Source organism: Asterias amurensis, chromosome 9 (genome assembly GCF_032118995.1).
Source record: "Asterias amurensis chromosome 9, ASM3211899v1".
Taxonomy (NCBI): domain Eukaryota; kingdom Metazoa; phylum Echinodermata; class Asteroidea; order Forcipulatida; family Asteriidae; genus Asterias; species Asterias amurensis.
Window position 1 is genome coordinate 5,050,640 of NC_092656.1, and position 19,304 is coordinate 5,069,943.

Sequence of the window (19,304 nt, forward strand, 5' to 3'; positions counted from 1 at the left end):
CATTTAATGCATTCCTTTTGTTTTAGTGTTCCCAAATTATACCCAAAATGTTTGGAATTTACAAATACTAATATGCAAAGCATTATGAAAATTAACAATTATATTTGTGTCTATTATATACTTTTTATACGCAACCATTCCTTTGTTGTGATGCTCTTTATATATTTATTACTTTCTATCAAGGCATGGCTAAATATATTCTGGTGTATGGGCTTTCATTTAAAGGTGTACTGTACTTGATCATTTGAAAATTGTACCCATGTATGAGTGTGCAAATTTAACAATTTTAACTTTTATCTTTTAAGGTTAAAACCATTTAAAGATATTAATCTTTTTGGAAAAATAATAACAAATTGCTGAGTAGTTTATTATTATAATGTAGAAATTATTATGAAGCTGTATTTGTGTGAATTTTTTTCTTGACATTTCTAACCCTTTCCTTAAATTTATTTTTCCCGTTTTACTTTGCAATGTTTAAATGTTTATGACATCTTTTTTTGTTTTGTGAAGAGTAAAGTAAATTACATTCTCTATTTTTTAATAAGTACATCAACCAGCCTAGTTGGTTGATCCAGTTTTAGTGCAAACATCGCAAAAGCTATGTGTTTGGTCATGCAGTTCCCAAACCATCAAAATCAGGCATAACCTTCTGTGTGATTCTAACGGGTTTGTGATTGTAGATTTAAGATCAAAAATATAATTCTTTACAAGTGGTTTGTAATGTTAATTTGTTCTAATTTCTCTTAAAGAAATCAGTGAGTGGTTGGTCAATTTGAAGCAAATGTTATGTTAACTAGAATGGTTCAAACGAAATTCTACTCCAAAATCTACAATCATTGCATAAACTCTTTAAGAACCGGGAACCGAGTCTATCTCTTCCAAAGCCCAGACTGTGGAAATAGCATTTTGTGTTTGGTTAAGCTAATAAGTTTATCGGATGCTTGTTGGGTTGATTCGCATCATTGCCCCATGGCATTTCAATAGAGAGGAATGGAGTGGAGAGCTTTGAAGGGTGTATGTTCAACACTCATGCCATCCCTAGAGTCATTTCATATGCAGATTTTGAGATCTTAGCTGCTTACAGATCTTTCAGAGCATGGAGGTAGCTAATTCTACCTCCCTGTTCAGAGGGAGTGTTTTATATGTTGTCGGCTCAGAGCTTAGTCAGGGTTTTCTGTAGTAGGTAAACAGTCTTGTAAAAATTTCACTGGGGTTTTTGATACATCAAACTCTTCAAGGCAGTGGACACTTTTGGGAATTACTCAAAATAATCATTAGCATAAACTCTTTCTTGGTAAAGAGTAATGGGGAGCTGTTGATAGTATAAAACACTGAGAAACGGCTCTCTCTGAAGTAGCATAGTTTTTGGGAAGAAGTAATTTTCCACAAATTTGATTTTGAGGCCTCAGATTTAGAATTAGAGGTCTGGAAGTCAAGCATATGAAAGCACACATTATCTCGCAACTTTGACGACCGATTGAGCTCAAATGTTCACAGGTTTGTTATTATATGCAGATGTGGAGATACACTAAGTAAGAAGACTGGTCTTTGACAATTATCAATAGTGTCCAGTGTAGAAATATTTCAAGGGATGTTTTCTACTATTACCATCATTAGAAGGTTTAGGTTTTATACAAACCTGTGATCATCATTGACAAGTTTTTGTCTTACCAATTCTGTAATGTTCCTTTAAAAACCTGTGTAGCTCTGAGCTAGTGCGAAGGTGTTACTTATGAACTGCGAAGGTTTTTACTTCTGAGCCAGATGGTTTTACTTTACTCTGTTTTTTCATAAAATAGTCGTCTTCTGTTTTGCCTAACTCATGTTTTTTCATGAAAAAAATAACTTAAACAAATAAATATTTCTTTTGCAGTACTGATTATCCAAAATTGTGTCTGAATGTTTTTGTTATTTTGGATATGTCAACCATTTTGTTCCTGGCCTTTGTGTTCTGGTTAATAAGTAGACAAGTTTCTCAACAGTTCGTTCACATCATTATTTATTTACTTGTTTTATTTCAAGTATGCTATGATGTCTCACCCCAGCATTGCTTTCTTTTAAGTATTTGTATGTCCATCTCTGTGTTCTTTCTGTCAACCCTTCTGGACAAGTTAGGATAAATAAAGAGGTGGCATGAATGAGCCAGACCTATTTCCATTGTTTGATCATCTAAAAACAAAACAATGGGTGCATTCAAAACCACAAAGGAAATTTGTGAAGGACCAGAGCAAAAACAAAACAAAAAACAAACAAACAAACAAACAAACAAACAAACAGTAGGGCAATATTACAGGATCAGGGAATATAAAAAGCAGTCTATAACAGGTCAAGAAATAAAGGCCTGAGAACCTACAGACTTAAAAGAACCTATAGACTTAAAATAAAAATACAGAAAAGGAAACAAATGAAAAAGCAAATTAATTTAGTTGGAGTGATATGTCAGCCTTAGTAGAGTCTTACTCGAAGAAGGCACAACACACATAATAAACAGGTATCCAATGTACCTGTGTAATGTTTGTTGGCATTTATGCTTCAAGGAAGACTTGGCCTGCTAGGGTGAACCGCCCACCACGCCAATAAAGGCTTATTAATTATTTTGTCCAATCTTCATAGTTCCTTTTGTTGGTTGAAGCAGTTTGCTACAGCCAATTATATTTTCTCAAGTAGTTAAAAGCGATAATATATTCATGTACATGGATGAAAAAAAACCCGTGCCATTTAAAAAGTTAAGTTTTTATGTACTTGCAAAAAAAGACCTCGTCCCCAGCTGCCCCGCCCCCTTTCACCACACACTTGAGGGCGCTATAAACACACAGCTCTGAGCTCTCGTAAACAGCATGTGGACCATCACGACCTGCAAATGAGCAAGTTCCGGGGAAAGTTCACTTTATTGTAACTTTTGTGGTAGCCAGGGTACGGTAAGTTGTAAATTCATTTCCCCAGTCACCTGCTCCCAATCATTAGGTCTTAGTCAACAGCATTAACATAAAGTAGGGCTGGGGTACAAACGAGTAGCTTAAGTAAGATAGTGCGGTGCAGTCCCGTGGTGGAGAGAGAAGGGGGTCCGTACTCCTAGAACTATTTCGGTTTCGTCCGGCTATCGTCTCCCGTTACGGGAGACGATAGCCGGACGAAACCGAAATAGTTCTAGTAGTAGGGGGACCTTAGACCCACTTGTGTGGCCAAGGATAGCTGAATCCTTATCCTTGGCCACACAAGTGGGGCTAGGGGCAGGGGGACCACAGCATAGTGTTTGTTTTGCTTTTGCTTTGGTGGAGCTTTCGGCAGCACTCTACCAGGCCTATCCGTATTTTATAAATCAAGCACTCCGGGAAACTATGTTTTCAAAACCTCGTTTCAGACCGTCATTTATAAAGATTTTAAGATACTACTAGTACGTAGTACTCTATATGGTATACTAGTATTTTATGAGTATGAGGTTCGTTCCACTATCAACTCCATGAACGATAGTGGAGAGGAACCTCATAATAATAATAGTTCTAATCTAGGAGTACACAGTGAGTTGTGTGATATAGTGTCAACTACTCAGGAACACGTCATATGATAAAACATGTTTGCTGGTGCCGGCAAGGTATCCACTTCACACTACCATATTTATATATTATAAGTGTAGATCTAATTAATTTGATCCTCTTTTTATACTCAAATAGAAATATGGCAGATCAAACTTCAGATGACCGACCCCCAATTTATGCAGCCTGCTTGGACTGCGACGGAGCAAGAGCTCTGTTCACAAAACTCTACGGCTGGACCATTGATGTCATCAAGGAACTACAAGGATACGATGACCGCAACTTCTACATCAAGAGTTCAAACGAGCCGTCGGAAAACAATGAATTTGTACTGAAAATTGTCAACTCACGTGACTCAAGCAACTTTGACCTGATGCAAGCACAAACCAACGTCCTGCTTTATCTCTCCAAATGTGGCATTGTTTGCCCAACTCCAGTTAAAAATCTCAGTGGCAAGTACTGTTGCCTGGAGGAAATTTTGGACAAAAGTAAGTAACCTCAGAACTAATACTTCACAGGGGCAACAAAGGAGATTGCCTATGTGCCCCCTGGCCAATGCCTACTTGCCCTTAAAATGCCCCAGTAGAAATTCACAATTTCCTCATAGGGTGCTCTTTACCAAAAAGAAAATGCCTTGCTGCCTTAGTTTGTCCTTTTAAAAACAAAGCATACAGGCCTGTTACCTACTTTTCGTAGTAAGATCGTTTACAATCAAAGTGCTTTCAGATTGAAACCAATCTATCCGTTGTAACTTACCAATCCTGTCGGTGCCGGTTGGTTGGCGGTGGACTCAAGTTTTGCAATTAACTGACTGTGGGTTTGAATCCTTGCCTGATCAGGGCCCAGTTTCATAAAGCCTGTAAGCACAAAAACCTGCGTAGCACAGGAAAATCTTGCTTAGCAAAAGCAGGTATCTGCCAACACTTTTTGTTGGTGCTCCACTCATTTTGTGCATCGCAGAGAAATTTGTCAAGTTGTATTTTCTGCTAAACAGCTTTATGAAATAAGGCCCAGTTTAAACATTTTTGTCCTTGAGCAAGGCACTTTATCATAATTGCTTCTCTCCTTCCATGAGTACAAATAGGTACCAGCGAGAGCTGGGGAGTAACCTGCGAGCAATTGAACAGCATCCTGTCCGGTTGGGGGAATAGAAATATTTTCAGTCGTTTAATGCCAAGGAAACCAGAATATAAACACTGGCCTGATGAGCCATATTGGCTTGGGACAGACTTTGCTTTACTACTTTACTTATTAATCCTGTATTTCAATTTTAAGCTGGTAAACAGCCCGCAGGTCTCAAGTTTATGGTGAGGTTGATGGTCTTCATTCCAGGCAAGTTAGTCAGGGACCATTATCAGCCAAACACACCCGGTGTTCCTGATAAATGGTTTTATGCCTTGGGGAGGAGACTAGCCACTATCAACATGGCGTTACTTGTGAGTAATTCATCCTGTTTGTGACTATTATTGATAATTGATGCAGTGTCTTACTCCATTTCTTTTCATTTTTTTTTTAAATTAAATTATTCCATCATTTCCATATTTTGTACAATTCGGTGTTCATACAAGAAATGCCCTTGTTTTTGTTCCATTCAATTTTGTGTGTAGTGAATAAAAAAAGGTTGCACCATCCCTGTGGTAAAACCCCAAGAAGTAGTGACTTATTCTTAAAAATAACTTGTAGTACTTAAATTTTTGCCCATTCTAGGATTTCCAGAATTCTTTAGCAATAGCCAGTCTGAAAAAGCAGGCCGATGATTTCATCTGGTCACCTAGTTGTTGCCTGATGGTCAGAAAGATTTGCTGGGCGGTTAAAGATGAGGAGAAACGGAAGCTAGCTGAAGCCATCTTGGGGGCATTTGAATCGGATATTGTGCCGAGGATGGCCAAGGAACGAAAATGTGAGAAAGTCAAGAGTGAATTTAAATTTTAACCCATCAGCATCCATTATTAATCCTTCTTGCAGGCGGAAATTTAACTCTGACCTTAAGTATGTAAACTGCGTCAACCATGGTATTTGTGATAGTGTAAAAACAGTTTTGTTTCGTAATCAGTTTCTTGAATATGATGACCTTGATACTCTGGGTCGGCTACTCAGATCGTTCTGACAATCCTTTTGTGTCATACTTTGTCAAGATGGTCTGGGGGTCGTCCAAGAGTGTCAGGGTTATCCTGTTTTATTTATTTATAATTGCTTCTCTCCTATTTATGTAATATCCCTTATACTGTATATTTGATGTAATTTTAGAAATCTTTTTATCGTCTCCATTTTTGGAAGTTTTGAATAAATAAATAAATAAATAAATAAATAAATAAATAAATAAATAAATAAATAAATAAATAAATGAATATACGATATTATGCATCATTTGAGCAGGGCTCGACTTTTGCTCTAGACCACCGGCCAGTGATTTGAGTGTCGGGTGGTTTTGGGTATCTTTTTTTTTCTTCAATTCAACAGAATGATGTTCAATTGTTGAGTTTGAGTCTCACAAATATCTTTCAATCCTGTTGATGTTCACGTTTTAGTTGTACGGTTTTTGATCATCACTTAAAAATGAAATATTTAGTAATTTTATTGTATGTAAAATTCTTAACAGGTGTAAATTTGAATTTGTTTCGGCCTTTTTTCGAATTTTGTTTTTCAATAAACCATATTATATGTATTTTATTTCATTTATTTTTTCCAGGTATAATTCACACAGACTACAATGACATGAACATCATCAGTCGCATTGAACAATCCCCTCCTGACGACAACACCACCCGGCACCAGACTGACTGGCACACAGCTGGTGGAGTGGACATCTCTGCGAGTCAAGACACTAGACTTGAGGTGGTCGGCTTGATTGATTTCTCGGACATTGTTTACACTAATCTGATGTTTGACGTCGGTAACTCAATGGCCTACATGATGATGAGCCAAACCTTGGGGGACCCCTTGGTCTCTGGAGGACACTTTTTAGCAGGTAAGATGGTAGTATCATGGCGTGTCATGGCTTAGCGGCTAGGAGCACGGGATTCAAACAGAGTGGGTTCGATTCCCAGTCATGACACTTGTGTCCTGCTTAAAGCCATTATACACTTTCGGTAAACAGTATTGTCCAAGTCCCATACTTCGTGTATCACAACTTATATATAAAATAACAATCCTGTGGAAATTTAGGCTCAATCGGACATCGGAGTCGGGAGAAAATAACGGGAAAACCCACTCCTGTTTTCGCGCGTTTCGCCGTGTCATGACATGTGTTTATAACAAATCCGTAATTCTCGTTAACGAGAATTTATATTGTTTTACCGTTTTCTCAAAAAGTAAAGCATTTCATGGACTAATATTTCAAGAGAAGTCTTTCACCATTACCTTCTGTAAACCCTGTAAATTATTTGTAAATCTGTGAACTTTTTTTTTTTTTGCTGTACCGAAAGGGTCCAATGGCTTTAAAGACAGTGGACACTGTTGGTAATTGTCAAATACTAGTCTTCTCACTTGGTGTATCTCAACGTATGCATAAAATAACAAACCTGTGAAAATGTGAGCTCAATTAGTCGCCGAAGTTGCGAGATAATAATGAAAGGAAAAAAAGCCTTGTCACATGAAGTTGTGTTTAGATGGTTGATTTCGAGACCTCAAATTCTAAATCTGAGGTCTCAAAATCAAATTCGTGGAAAATTACCTCTTTCTCGAAAACTATGGCACTTCAGAGGGAGCCGTTTCTCACAATGTTTTATACTATCAACCTCTCCCCATAACTCGTCACCAAGAAAGGTTCTATGCTAATAATTATTTTGAGTATTTACCGATAGTGTCCACTGCCATTTAAACCATGATGCTTCGTCCTTCGGATGGGACATACAGCCATTGGTCCCATGTTTTGTGTCGCGCACGTAAATGAACCCAGTGCACTTATCGAAAAGAGAAGTGGTTCGCCCCGGTGTTCCTGGTTTGACTGGCAGCATTTAGCGCTACAGCACCTTGTAAACCATTACATGGTGCTATCTAAAAGGAATAGGTCTCAAAATTCAAACGTAGTCCCTCATACGTTCCAGGAAAATACTGAGCGCCTTGAGCATCACTGAGTGACGGATGTGCGCACTATATAAAATGCCACTATTTTCATTGAATAGTCAATGTTTCTAAAGCAAAGCAAACATAAGTGAAACACAGATTAGATTGCCAACAGAATTTTTCTGCATAACCCTAAAACCAAATCTTGGAACTCTTTCTGACATGCCTGGTTTTGCATTGCAGTGCTGGGTCTATCGAGTTGAATCATCAAAACCATGATTTATGTTATGGGAGTTCTAGTTAAATTTAGCTTATGTTAATTTCCATAACCCTCACACTCGTTACTCTTCAAATAAACAATAGCATCAGACAAATTTTAGATTTGGACTTGTGTCTGCAAATAAATTCTCATCAAATTCTTTTTTAAACTTTCGCAGGTTACAACTCGGTGCTACCACTGACGCCTACCGAGATGAACCTCATCCGTGTCTGTACTTGTTCCCGATTGGTCCAGAGTCTCGTTAATGGCCTCCACGCATTCACCCTTGACCCCAGCAATGAGTATGTGCTGGACACGCAGAAGACCGGATGGAGCGTGCTGAACCAACTGTGGCGTAAACCCAACGAAGAGTTGATCGCAATGTGGGGAGATATTGACAAGCTGTACTGTAAATAGCCCTTGTGTTTTATTGTAACAGAAAAATATTCTTTTGATAATAATCACTGCATTACGGAAAAGGAAAGGTGTCTTTTGAAGTGTAAAGAATAAAACATTTTGTTTTGAAGGGAGGTTAAATACATGTTTGAGGAATAACAAAAATTGATTAATATTGGGCCTTTGCCTCGAATTAAAAATGCTAATCATGTTTAAGGCTGGATACTCCCCAGGGAGCTGAGATGGTTTAAAAAATGAATTAAATGGCTAAGTGACAAATGGTTACAATGTTGGAAGCACTTTGAGACGCCTTTCGGGTGTGTAAAGTGCTATATACATAAAAGGCATTGGAATTCAATGTTTGGACAAATCAGGGAACCTGTATTTAAAATATTTTTGTATTTCATGCAGCTGATTTGAATCATTTATATATTTTGTCAAAGGATTAAGATAAATTTAAGATTAAATATATTAAAGTTTTAAATAATTTATGAAATTGTAAAAAAAAGATCAGAAAATAAACATTTAGGAATGAATGGTACTTCATCAAAGAGTTTTTATGCCTAAATGAGTAATTTATCTTAATTTTTTGTTAAATGTCTTTGTTATTTGAGAGTGGAAACAAAAATATTGTGTTCCTCTGTGCTATCCTTGGATAGATGTTATATAACTTCTTTTTGGGGGGGTTTTTGTGGGGGTTTCCCACTTTTTTATTGAGTGGGAAGGAGGACTTATGTACAAGGAGAGGCAATGAATGTTTTAGGCTGTAGCCAAATTTATGGCAATAGCTATGGGAATTGCTAATAATGTCCTTACGCCTGAAGACATGAAAATCAAGCCATATTCAATAGTTTGAAACAACCTTAGAGTACTATCCTTCCATGTTGAGTTTGTAAACCTGCAACAATTCCTTTTGCATTTACCATTTATCGTGTTGTTATTTCAGGTTCGCCCATAAACAAGTTTTCATCATCACCAAAACCCAATCATCTTGAAATCACTGCTTCACCAAACTCACCTTGCATCATACAAAAGCCATTCCTCAAATCAAAGACTGCTGTAATGCTTCTCGAGAAACTATACGGTTTCAGACCGAGTGATATAAAGAACATCAAGGAACTACTAAGCTATTCTGATCAGAACTTCTATGTTAGAGTGAGACGCGATGGGGAGACGGAAACTGAAAAGGATCAGGAATTTGTTCTGAAATTAATCAACTCAAATGATTCAAAAGAAAGAGGCTCATTTGAGATGCAAATCTCTACGCTGCAGTTCTTGAGGGTCAAAGGGTTTTCTTGCGCAAGTCCAGTACAGAATGTAAAAGGAAAATACCTGAGCTTGGAGAAGATATTGAAAGCCGATGTAGATGAAAGTGTAGGTAAGTTTGTATTCTGATATCGCACATTTCATTTCATAATTTTGGTTGTGAAACCAAGGACTCTCGGAAAAGCGAACTTAATCACTGTATTAGTTAGCCAAGAACCCAAAGGAGAGGAGGCGATGAAGAAGATCAATTTTTTTCGATGCGGGAGGAAAACCCCAGATAATTAGTTCAGGGAAAACCCACGTAGTCGGGTAGGGACTGAACACCTAATCCAGATAGTGCCCCGGTGGGATTTCAACTGGGTTCCAAGAGGTGGAAGGCGAGGCAAGACGCCACTACGCAAACCTGACAGCCCACATACTGACATTGGCTGCTCCGGGTCGAGAACCACTAATATCCCAAAAGGGAACAAAAGGCTCCAATCAGAGTGAGAGTATACCCCAGTTGGGATAGTTTAGGTGATAATCAAGGTACATTCCTATGTGTATGTGTAGTATTATACATGACAATCACATAAGCAAGTGTTTAGGCTGCAGGAATTGCAATCACAAGGTTATGGGTTCGAATCCGGCCAAGCTAATCGATGATTTCACAATTGCTAGAATAACTGTTGTCGTCTAGTTACTGAGTCACAATTTTTTTGGTTATATTTGTGGAAATCATTAATCATAGATGTTAAACCAAAGTTTGTATGAGAGAGATTGGCTGTTGCCAGCTTGGCGTTAATATCCCTTTGTGGGAGTTTTGCAGAGTCCCCCTTTTGTTTAAAAATCATCATTTACGTTCTTTATGATTTTCACTTCTAGGTGACGGGAATGGTTACGGGTTATTCCTGACCTTCCTCTTGACCTTTGTGCCAGGTCAAATGATGAGTAACGTTGACCCTGTGTCTGATCAACTCCACTTCAATGCAGGGGTCTATCTTGCTAAATTGGACCAATTGTTGTTGGTAAGAATTTTAATTTGTAAATGGACCGTTTTACCCTCACAAGTTTTTTAACTTTTCGACCATTGTATTGACCCCTTGCACGTGCAGCACACTTTTTCGCACCTATTTCTGTCCGTCGTTTTGTGAGTCAAAATATCAACAAAAGAATTTACTCCTAAGATGGTGGAAATCAGAGCTCAAATTTTATACTGGACAATTTGCCCCTTTTTGTCAACAAATACTTTTTGTATTAGTGCATAACTCTACGGTGTTTGCTAGCCAAGAGTGTATGTACGCATGCACAAAATGTAATTAGCATATTTCATGGGAAGGGTCTATTCAGCAGTTAAGGCAACATTTTAATAGCAAGTGGTCTGATTGCAGCCTTCGATTTCACAAAACTCTTCCTAACTAAGGATTAATCTTAGGATGAGTCCTAGCCCAACTGCCACATGCAAACCTCAAGATTAATTCCAAGATTAGGACTAGTTACTCGTCCTTTTTAAGCGTTTCGAGAAATCTGCTGCTGTACCCATTAACACATAATTCATTGGGCCTGCTGTTCACACACACACGTTGTTGGAATTGGTATAAGGTAGACACCATGAAACTGCAATCTTTTGCCTATAGGAGGTTAAGTTAAACTTATTAAGAGCATTAAATTGTTATTTTTTTCATGGTCTGATTGGACAGGACTTCCCAGGTATTCCAGAGAGCTTCAAGAGCCGGGCCAGTAATTTAGAGTGGTCAATAGAATGCTTGTCATGGATCCGACCTTTTATGGTTGAGATTGAAGACCCAGACAGGAGACAACTTGTTGAGAGCATCCTGGATACGTTTGATAAGGAGGTCGTGCCCAAGATTAAAACATTGAGAAAATGTAAGTTTGCCCTCACATTTCTAGCTACCATAGTCTTTGACTTATAAGCCCCCAACTTTTTCCCACATCATCCCATTATAATACCAATTGAGATATAATCTATCAATTTTTCCCCACAAATTGCAATGTAGTATATTTTGTATTTTACAATCTCACATGGCCACACAGTTTATCTCCGGTCAAAGTGAAACAAAAATATTTTTACATTAGATTGTTAAAATTGTGCCTTTTTATTCCAGACTGCAGGTTTTTTAGTGCTACTTATGTGTGATTTGTACTATTATGCTTGCCTTTATCTGTGTATACGTGACCGATCTATGTTCCTGCAACCCTATGCTCCGATAACAAAGATCTTGTGATCCTTAAGCAAGGGTTTTGAAAAATCCATAAGGGGTATCTGAACGTAGACTTTAAACTGTTTGAACGCTTTCTTATCGATTACTTTTATTGGCTGACTAAATATTTTGGTTTACAGGAAAATTATTTTTTCTCTTTGGTCTAGCGTTCTCCACATTGTCGTATTTTTGTACAATTTGAATTTGTTTTTGATGCGATGCAATGCTTTTTTTTTTCTGTGTGTCCTGCTTTTCTTTGTGTCCTGCTCTGTGCATGCTCTGTGCATTTGACTGTGTGTTGTGAAGAAAAATAAATATAATATTATTGGCAAGGGAAGAATAGATTCTAAAATAACACATTTGAATTTTGTATTGAACATGTTGTTTTTAATTGTGCATTGATCTTTGCTATAGAAGTAATTTCTTAAAAACTTGGGTCTTCATTTTATAAAAAACTTAAAAGTTCTTTTGGTTGATTTTCTCTTTTATTTCCAAGATTTACATGTTGATGCAATGAATTTATATTAACTTTCAGGTATAATTCACAACGACTTCAACGATTACAATATCCTAGTGATGGAAAAAACACCACCGTCCAAGTTAGACAAAAACTGCACCTCCTCCTCACCAACAGCTGCCAAAAAGATGAAGCCCCACCCCGAGTATGACATAACAGGGGTCATTGACTTCTCAGATATGATATACACTTGTCTTCTGTTTGAAGTCTGTACTTCTTTGTCCTTTATGATGTACACCAACACGGATAATCCCACCGCTGCCACCGCTTACTTCCTGGCAGGGTTCCAATCAATCATACCTCTCACGGCAGAAGAAATGAGTCTACTGTACCTCTGTATGGTAGCCAGGATGTCACAGGAGCTGGTGCTGGGGCTTCGCAACTATCGTTTACAACCGGGCAACGAGTACATCTTGATCACGCAAGAGAAGGGGTGGAAGTTTCTACAGGAGCTGTGGGGCGACCCTGGTGCCCAAGGTAGGGTGGAGAAATTATGGAAGACAATTGCTGACACGTGCAAGGACAGACTGTAGGCTTAAACTGTGCAGTCAACACATCATTGTACAGTTAAGGATATTTGTGATTCGATGAAGCTAAATGAGTCGTTTGTCGAAAAATTACCAGTATGGAGAAGGGGTGAAAATTGTTATTGAAATAAAATGTCTGATATATTTTCAATTAACAACTCGACTTTAAACCCCTTTTCTCAGGTTTATTCTCTCACACTTCGTGTTTCTACGTTCACAATTTCTGAACCAAGGGTGGTATCAACATGGGGTTGTAACAGAACACTTTAGATTTTGCTCTTTTTAAACGTAACAAAAAGTGAAAAATTACCTGGGTCGACAAACGACTCATTTTTTTATCACATTTATGCTAAACAACCAGCAACTTTCATGTAGAAAAATCTTCTTTTTTTTTTACATTGATTTGTCAAAATTTTTAGATTTTCTTCGTGTTCCAGATTTTGGGGCTGTTCGTTGCATGATTTTGTACTACTTATTATTGCGTTTCTGTGTATACATGTATGATTGGCGACTGGTCTATGTTTCGACAACCCCAAGTTCCAAAAACCTCTTGTTATCTACAAGCTATAGGCTCAAGGTTTAAAGGGTTATAGGGTCAGGGAAGAAATCCATAAGAGGTATCGGAACACAGATGTGTAAATGAAACATCCTCCCAGGTATATTTAATAATTTCCTTCCAGTTTATAGTCTCAATTGTCCCTCTACTAGCTTCCAGTTATTGCTGCACCCTGTTTAATTTCAATTTCACTTTGCAATGTTTCTAAATGTAAAATTGTAGCTTGATTAATTGTGGCCCATTCGAACTCTTTATTCAACTTCAATTTGTATTATTTTTCCAAAGTAAAATTGTTATAATTCAGGCCTTATACTGCAAGGACAGTTTTTTGATAAAGTAAAATAAAGTAATTTAATTGAAGGGGTATATAATTTTTTGAACAAATTTAACGTTCTTTAAAAATGTATAGATACATGTTTAAATGTATATAGATTTTAGTCAACTCGATCATGGAGCTATCAATACATTATTGCCTGAAATATCGACCTCTTGTGGATTTAACTCCGTCATTAGCCTACGATTGCGAGTTTGGGTGTTTCAAAAATGTGTGGGATTGTGGTTTGCGTGACTGACGCTGATAAATAACCATAGTCTCAGACTTGAAATCAAGTATAACCAGTTTAGGATGCTGTAACAATGGAGAAAGGAAGAGAAGGAGCTCGAATGACCTGCAAAACCGCTTAGTAACAAAACAATACTCTGACAATGGACCCGTCTGGCCAGTGGAAAAAGATAGGGGACCTCCAGCTGGACGGCCGAATACGTTCACAGTTTTCGCATGCGCTGTGTGTTTTCTTTGTCTTTTATGGACGCGCACATGGTACACTACCGATTGCGGGCGGGCTATCCGGTTCTTTTGCTTTGTTTACACACGAAACTCGGAGTTGTAGAAGGTGAGTTGTGGTTGACTTCTTCATTTACTATTTGTGGTGTTTTCATGGAAATATCATAGCATATGTTTACATTTTTTGCGACTTTCCGGTCACTATCGGTGATATAGCCCAAAGATCGTCCAATCCACTCCGTATCTTATCGAGAATACGGAGTGGATTGGACGATTTATGGGGCTAAAAGCGGTGAACAAAAATGTGGGTATAACTTATTAACTTGGAATTCAATTGTGTTTTTCGTTTTGGTGGGCAATTGTGTACACAAATTTTATGAGGTCTCAAAAAAAACTTGTTTTTCTCATCCGCAGAATTTAAACTTGGTTCATATTGCCCACGTACTGTATATAAACACTATATTTGTGATTTCCTCAATTGTCCAAGCATGGAGAAAATAAAAAGTAATTTTAATTACTTTTCCAGGGGGACTGTACATGGCCATGTTAAGAAATAAGATTTGGGCGGGGTGGGGGGCTAACCCACCTTGTTGAGCTGTTAATATGGCTCCGCTTTTTTTAACATCGGTTAATGGCGACAGTGATGAGACCGATGTTAAAAGCGGAGCCATTATTAACAGCTCAACAAGGTGGGTTAGCCCCCCACCCCGCCCAAATCTTAAGATTTAGGTCATCATTAGCCCACCTTGTTGAGCTGTAAATGGCTCCACTTTTAATATCGGTCTCATCACTGCGACAGTGATGAGACCGATGTTAAAAGCGGAGCCACCACTGTTAGGCCTAATTCCAACCGAAATGACAATATTCTGAGACCCCTGATCTAGAACAAAATAAATTTTGAGGGCCATAAATATGGTAAAATTGTGGATTTAGCCAGTTCTACAAATAATTATACTCTAATGCCATTCTAGAAATAGCACAAGGGTAAAATTTATAGTACTAATGCTTGGCTCAAGTAAAGCCAAGAATGATACTTTGTAGTGATTAAAAAGGTTTTATGAAATATTTTTGGTTTTTGTGGCACGGAGTTACAAATATTAACTTAAAATAAGTTTTTCAGACCCCAAAATTGACCTTAAGTGGCAAAAAAAAACACCACACACGCACACAAAACGAGCCATAACCATGGTAACAGGCTATATATAGAATAAACATGCAATGTTGTTTACTTGCACCCCAGGCCCTTCCACCCACAATGTTATAAAAAATAAATACAATAAATTACAGTTTAAACAAGTGTAGCCTATAGTGACAATTTATTGTTATGTGTGTTCAAATTGTTATTCTTCTCACTTCTTATTTCTTTCTACAGTCTTTGAAATACATTTAGGCGTTATGATGTCTACAAGTCGGCATTTGGAGTGCCTCCAAGAGGTTTGCAGGCTTTGCGGGAACGACAGGGCCGATCAACATTCGTGTCGACGACCCTTTAAGAAAGAGAGGCTATCTCTTCAGATTAGGGTACTTTTTGGTTTTGATGTCAATGATGATCTTCCAGATATACACCCCTTATTTGTGTGTAAGTTGTGTGAGCTCAAGATTAAGAGATGGTGGATCAAACACAATAAGAAGATGAAATCCTCCTGTAGTATTCAGTTGGCAACCTTCTCCGAGGCAAAATGCAGGCGATGTGAGATGAGTTTTGTTTTGTGTTTGGCAAGTCAGGCTGAAGCATTCAAAGCAGAGGGGCTAAAATGTGGCCTCGTCAGTTGGGAAGGGCCTACAAAACTACAATTCATGAGGATGGATTTAGAGGGCCGGCCAGTTGTTTTGTTTGTGATTTTCGCCGACCTGACATGGCAGGTGGTAGTAGCAGATATCCGGATGAAGGAGAGTAACCAGGTAATCGCTGATGTGCCATCAACACTGGGTTCACTAGATGATGCTAAACGAGTTATGCAGAGAATTACATCGTTAGAAGTGTGTAAAGGCAATGATGATTTTACAGAGTTAATTGAGCTACTGAAAGGTGAAGACGAGCAAATTCCAACTAGAATCACCGCCAATGATGCCATCATCGGTTGTACGATCCGCCACCACCATTGCAAACTGATGAGCAGCGAGGCTAGATGTAATGTTTGCCAGATGTACCGCAGCGAGCTTTCAAAGGTGTTTTCTCGACAGAAGGTGAAAGCATCAAGAAAATGCCAGTCCTCATCATCAATCACACACAAATCCATGACAAAACATCAGCTGAAACAAAAGGCTTCTATATTACAAGCAGAGCGGCAAAGTTTGAAGAGGAAATGTACCTCCTTGCAGGAAAAAATTTCCCGTATTATTGGTGACGAGAGCGTTCCGCTGGAGTATATTCAAGACAATAATTTGCGTTCCCTCATCGCAGATGACACTGTGCAGTTACCAGATGTTTTGGGGAAGGGTACTCCTGCCGGTCTGTTGTTGACTCAGCAAAAAGAGTCTGCTGTGAAGGGCAAGCAGATGCAGTGGCATCCTGCCATCATTCGCTGGTGCGTAGCCCTTCACAGCAAATCTACATCGGGATACAATGTTCTTCGGGAAACTGGTTTTCTCGTGCTACCACACCCAGACACGCTGCACAGCTACTCACACTTCGCGGATGCCACAACTGGTTTAAAGCCATTGGACACTTCCGGTATTTAGTATTGTCCAAAGGCCCACACTTCATGTATTACAACTGATATAAAAAAAATAACAAACCCGTGAAAATTTAGGCTGAATCGGTCATCGGAGTCGGGAGAAAATAACGGGGAAAACCCACCCTTGTGTCCGCACGTTTCGCTGTGTCATGACATGTGTTTAAAATAAATCTGTAATTCTGGACAACGAGAATTGACAGTTGTTTTAATGTTTTCTCGAAAAGTAAAGCATTTCATGGAAATATATTTCAAGAGAAGTCTTTCACCATTACCTTCTGAAAACCCTGTAAGTTGTTTGTAAATCTGTGATTTTTTTTTTTTTTTTCTGTACCGAAAGTGTATAATGGCTTTAATACAGCCTTGCTAATGCGAATCATTGAAGACCATCCTGTAAAAGAAGATTATGAAAAGAATGTCTTCCTACTCTTCCACAAGTGAAGGTCAAAGCTGGGTTGTGTTTTTCTGTGTGCCCAGGAAAGGTTGGGAATACTGATGTCAGTAGCATGGCCCATGAAGTTGTTGAGTTTGAAAAAAGGTGTCGGGGGAGACGCTGAACCCTCTATTTCCTCGCATGTTTTGGTGCTGATGGTACGTGGATTTTTCTCGTCTCTTCATGCCCCAGTTGGATACTATCCAAGTGTCGGAGTGACAAGCAACCAGTTGTATCCCTGCATTTATGAGGCCATCCTCCGTTTGGAAACGGCTGGTTTCAACGTCTACGCCCTCATTTCAGATGGAGCGTCACCTGATCGAAAATTCTACCACGACCATGCTGATGACACCTCTGATGGCATCACTTTCTGTACTCCAACCCATTTGATCCAACACGCCGCATCTATTTTATATGTGATGTGCCCCACCTCATCAAAGCTACTCGCAACAACTGGGAGAACTCTGGCTACCATAATAAGAGGAAGCATCTGCATGTAAGAATGATTATTTCTTCATTTTACTCTTATGAAGACATGCTTATAAGGAAACTTCGTTTATGCTTTATTTTTCATACAGAGACCATTCAATGTTTGAAAAGCTAATAAAAAAGCATCAATATATGATCATTGAAGTTTTCAGTATGCGTCAATAACAAATCCTCGTAAATATTCTTAAACACTTTTATGTTAAATAATTCATTTTTTTCTCATTGGATTAACAGCTCAATAAACAAGATGTGACATGGACCCAGCTGTTGCAGTTTTACGAGTGGGATGTTGGTCTGGAGCGATCGTGTCCAGGCTCCATTAAATCTGCCACGAACATCTCCATCTGACGCCTTCATTGAGAATGCGAGTGTACTTGGCTACACAGGTAAGTCATTCAAAATTCGGCAGACGTACAAGAGCGAACAGGGATTTTTATTTTGCAAGTTAGTTGTGAATTTAATGCCCATGCTCCATTGACATTTAAAAGAACATGATTTGTTTGTAAGATACTTAGGTGGGTCAAGTAGCTATTTGCAATTTTCATTAGTGAAGAGATATTCTTTCATTTTCCTCCATGGGAAATCCAAACAACCAGTCCACTGTGTGGTTTATCACTATGTTCGATCAGTTTTTTGACTGCTTCAACATTTCAAGTACCCAGAAAGGCTTGCACTCCCGTAAACCAGCCCTGGAGCCCTACAGAAGCCCAAATGACTGGGGATTTGAAGCAAGTGTGACTTTGGAAGGACAATTTTTTGAGTTACAGACCCACCCTTCCTCTGACCCCACCCCCCGAATAAAAGAACCAAATTAAGCAGGGGGTATTATTACACATAAAACACATTTTAAGGGTTTAGAAGAGTGTGCGACTTATGTAAACTATTGTAAGCGCGTTTGCATTTGTATTTATTTTGAGTCAAATTTACACTAACAAACATGGATTTTCTAGGTAAAATCGTTTGATGTTTCACGTGGTTTAGATTGTTTAAAGACCAGGAGCAAATAATTAACAATTATATTTGTTAAATACATTTTGAGTTGAACACATAATTGCTGTTAATATTAATTTAAGTGTCCCCACCCTTCAAAATTACTGTTTCTTGTGTTTCAAATCTTGAATTTGTTTTAATTTTTGTTTTCACATAGCGGCTGATTGAGTTCCTTGGATTTCTGAACGAGTGGGATCAAGAGTTTCGGTCTCTGAAGAACGTGGACTTATCCGTCAGGAAGGAGATGATCATTAGCAAAGAGAAATGAAGGCATGAACTCTTGTTTTTAAGGGCCCCGGAAAATAATGGATTCTAGTTTCTCAGTGCTGCGATTACAGGCTATATCTGACCATTTCAACGCATTTTGATTTAACCCTAAAATTGTAATAAAATTCCTTAAAAGGTGGGCATCCCCCCCTCCCTGAAACAGGTACAGTTAACTGGAGAAAAGGAAGGAATACTCTGTTTTGTAATACACGAGTATGTATTTAATTTTAATATGACACTTATACTTCAAATATTTAACAAATTGCGAGGATTAAATGGAACATAATGAATTTCTCAAGTGAATGCTATACTATCACATTTTCTGTAGTATTTTGCAATGCTCTGTAAGGGGAATCGTTCACTAATGTACCTCTATTGATAATCTGTAACTGTAAGTCCTTACAAA

At 38.3% G+C, this 19,304-nt stretch overlaps 1 protein-coding gene and 1 pseudogene across 1 annotated transcript; both read left to right on the forward strand.

Moving 5' to 3' along the window:
* The first annotated feature begins 2,834 nt into the window (after positions 1-2,834).
* LOC139941514 (uncharacterized) lies at positions 2,835-13,714 on the forward strand. The gene is made up of 10 exons (XM_071938049.1): positions 2,835-2,918; positions 3,672-4,021; positions 4,809-4,969; positions 5,241-5,433; positions 6,223-6,501; positions 7,976-8,206; positions 9,140-9,571; positions 10,324-10,466; positions 11,139-11,325; positions 12,196-13,714. The coding sequence occupies exons 2-10, from the start codon at positions 3,676-3,678 to the stop codon at positions 12,708-12,710; spliced, it is 2,487 nt and encodes an 828-aa protein (XP_071794150.1). The 5' UTR covers positions 2,835-2,918; positions 3,672-3,675; the 3' UTR covers positions 12,711-13,714.
* A 57-nt stretch (positions 13,715-13,771) lies between these two features.
* LOC139941795 (uncharacterized) lies at positions 13,772-19,196 on the forward strand (annotated as a pseudogene).
* Positions 19,197-19,304: the final 108 nt, after the last annotated feature.

What these genes read in the sequence shown, in the direction of transcription:
- LOC139941514 (XM_071938049.1), top strand. Translation starts at nt 3,676, where the DNA reads ATGGCAGATCAAACTTCAGATGACCGACCCCCAATTTATGCAGCCTGC. An exon ending in GGAGGAAATTTTGGACAAAA is followed by an intron (nt 4,022 to 4,808) that starts GTAAGTAACCTC and finishes TTCAATTTTAAG; the next exon opens with CTGGTAAACAGCCCGCAGGT. An exon ending in GATTAAAACATTGAGAAAAT is followed by an intron (nt 11,326 to 12,195) that starts GTAAGTTTGCCC and finishes ATTAACTTTCAG; the next exon opens with GTATAATTCACAACGACTTC.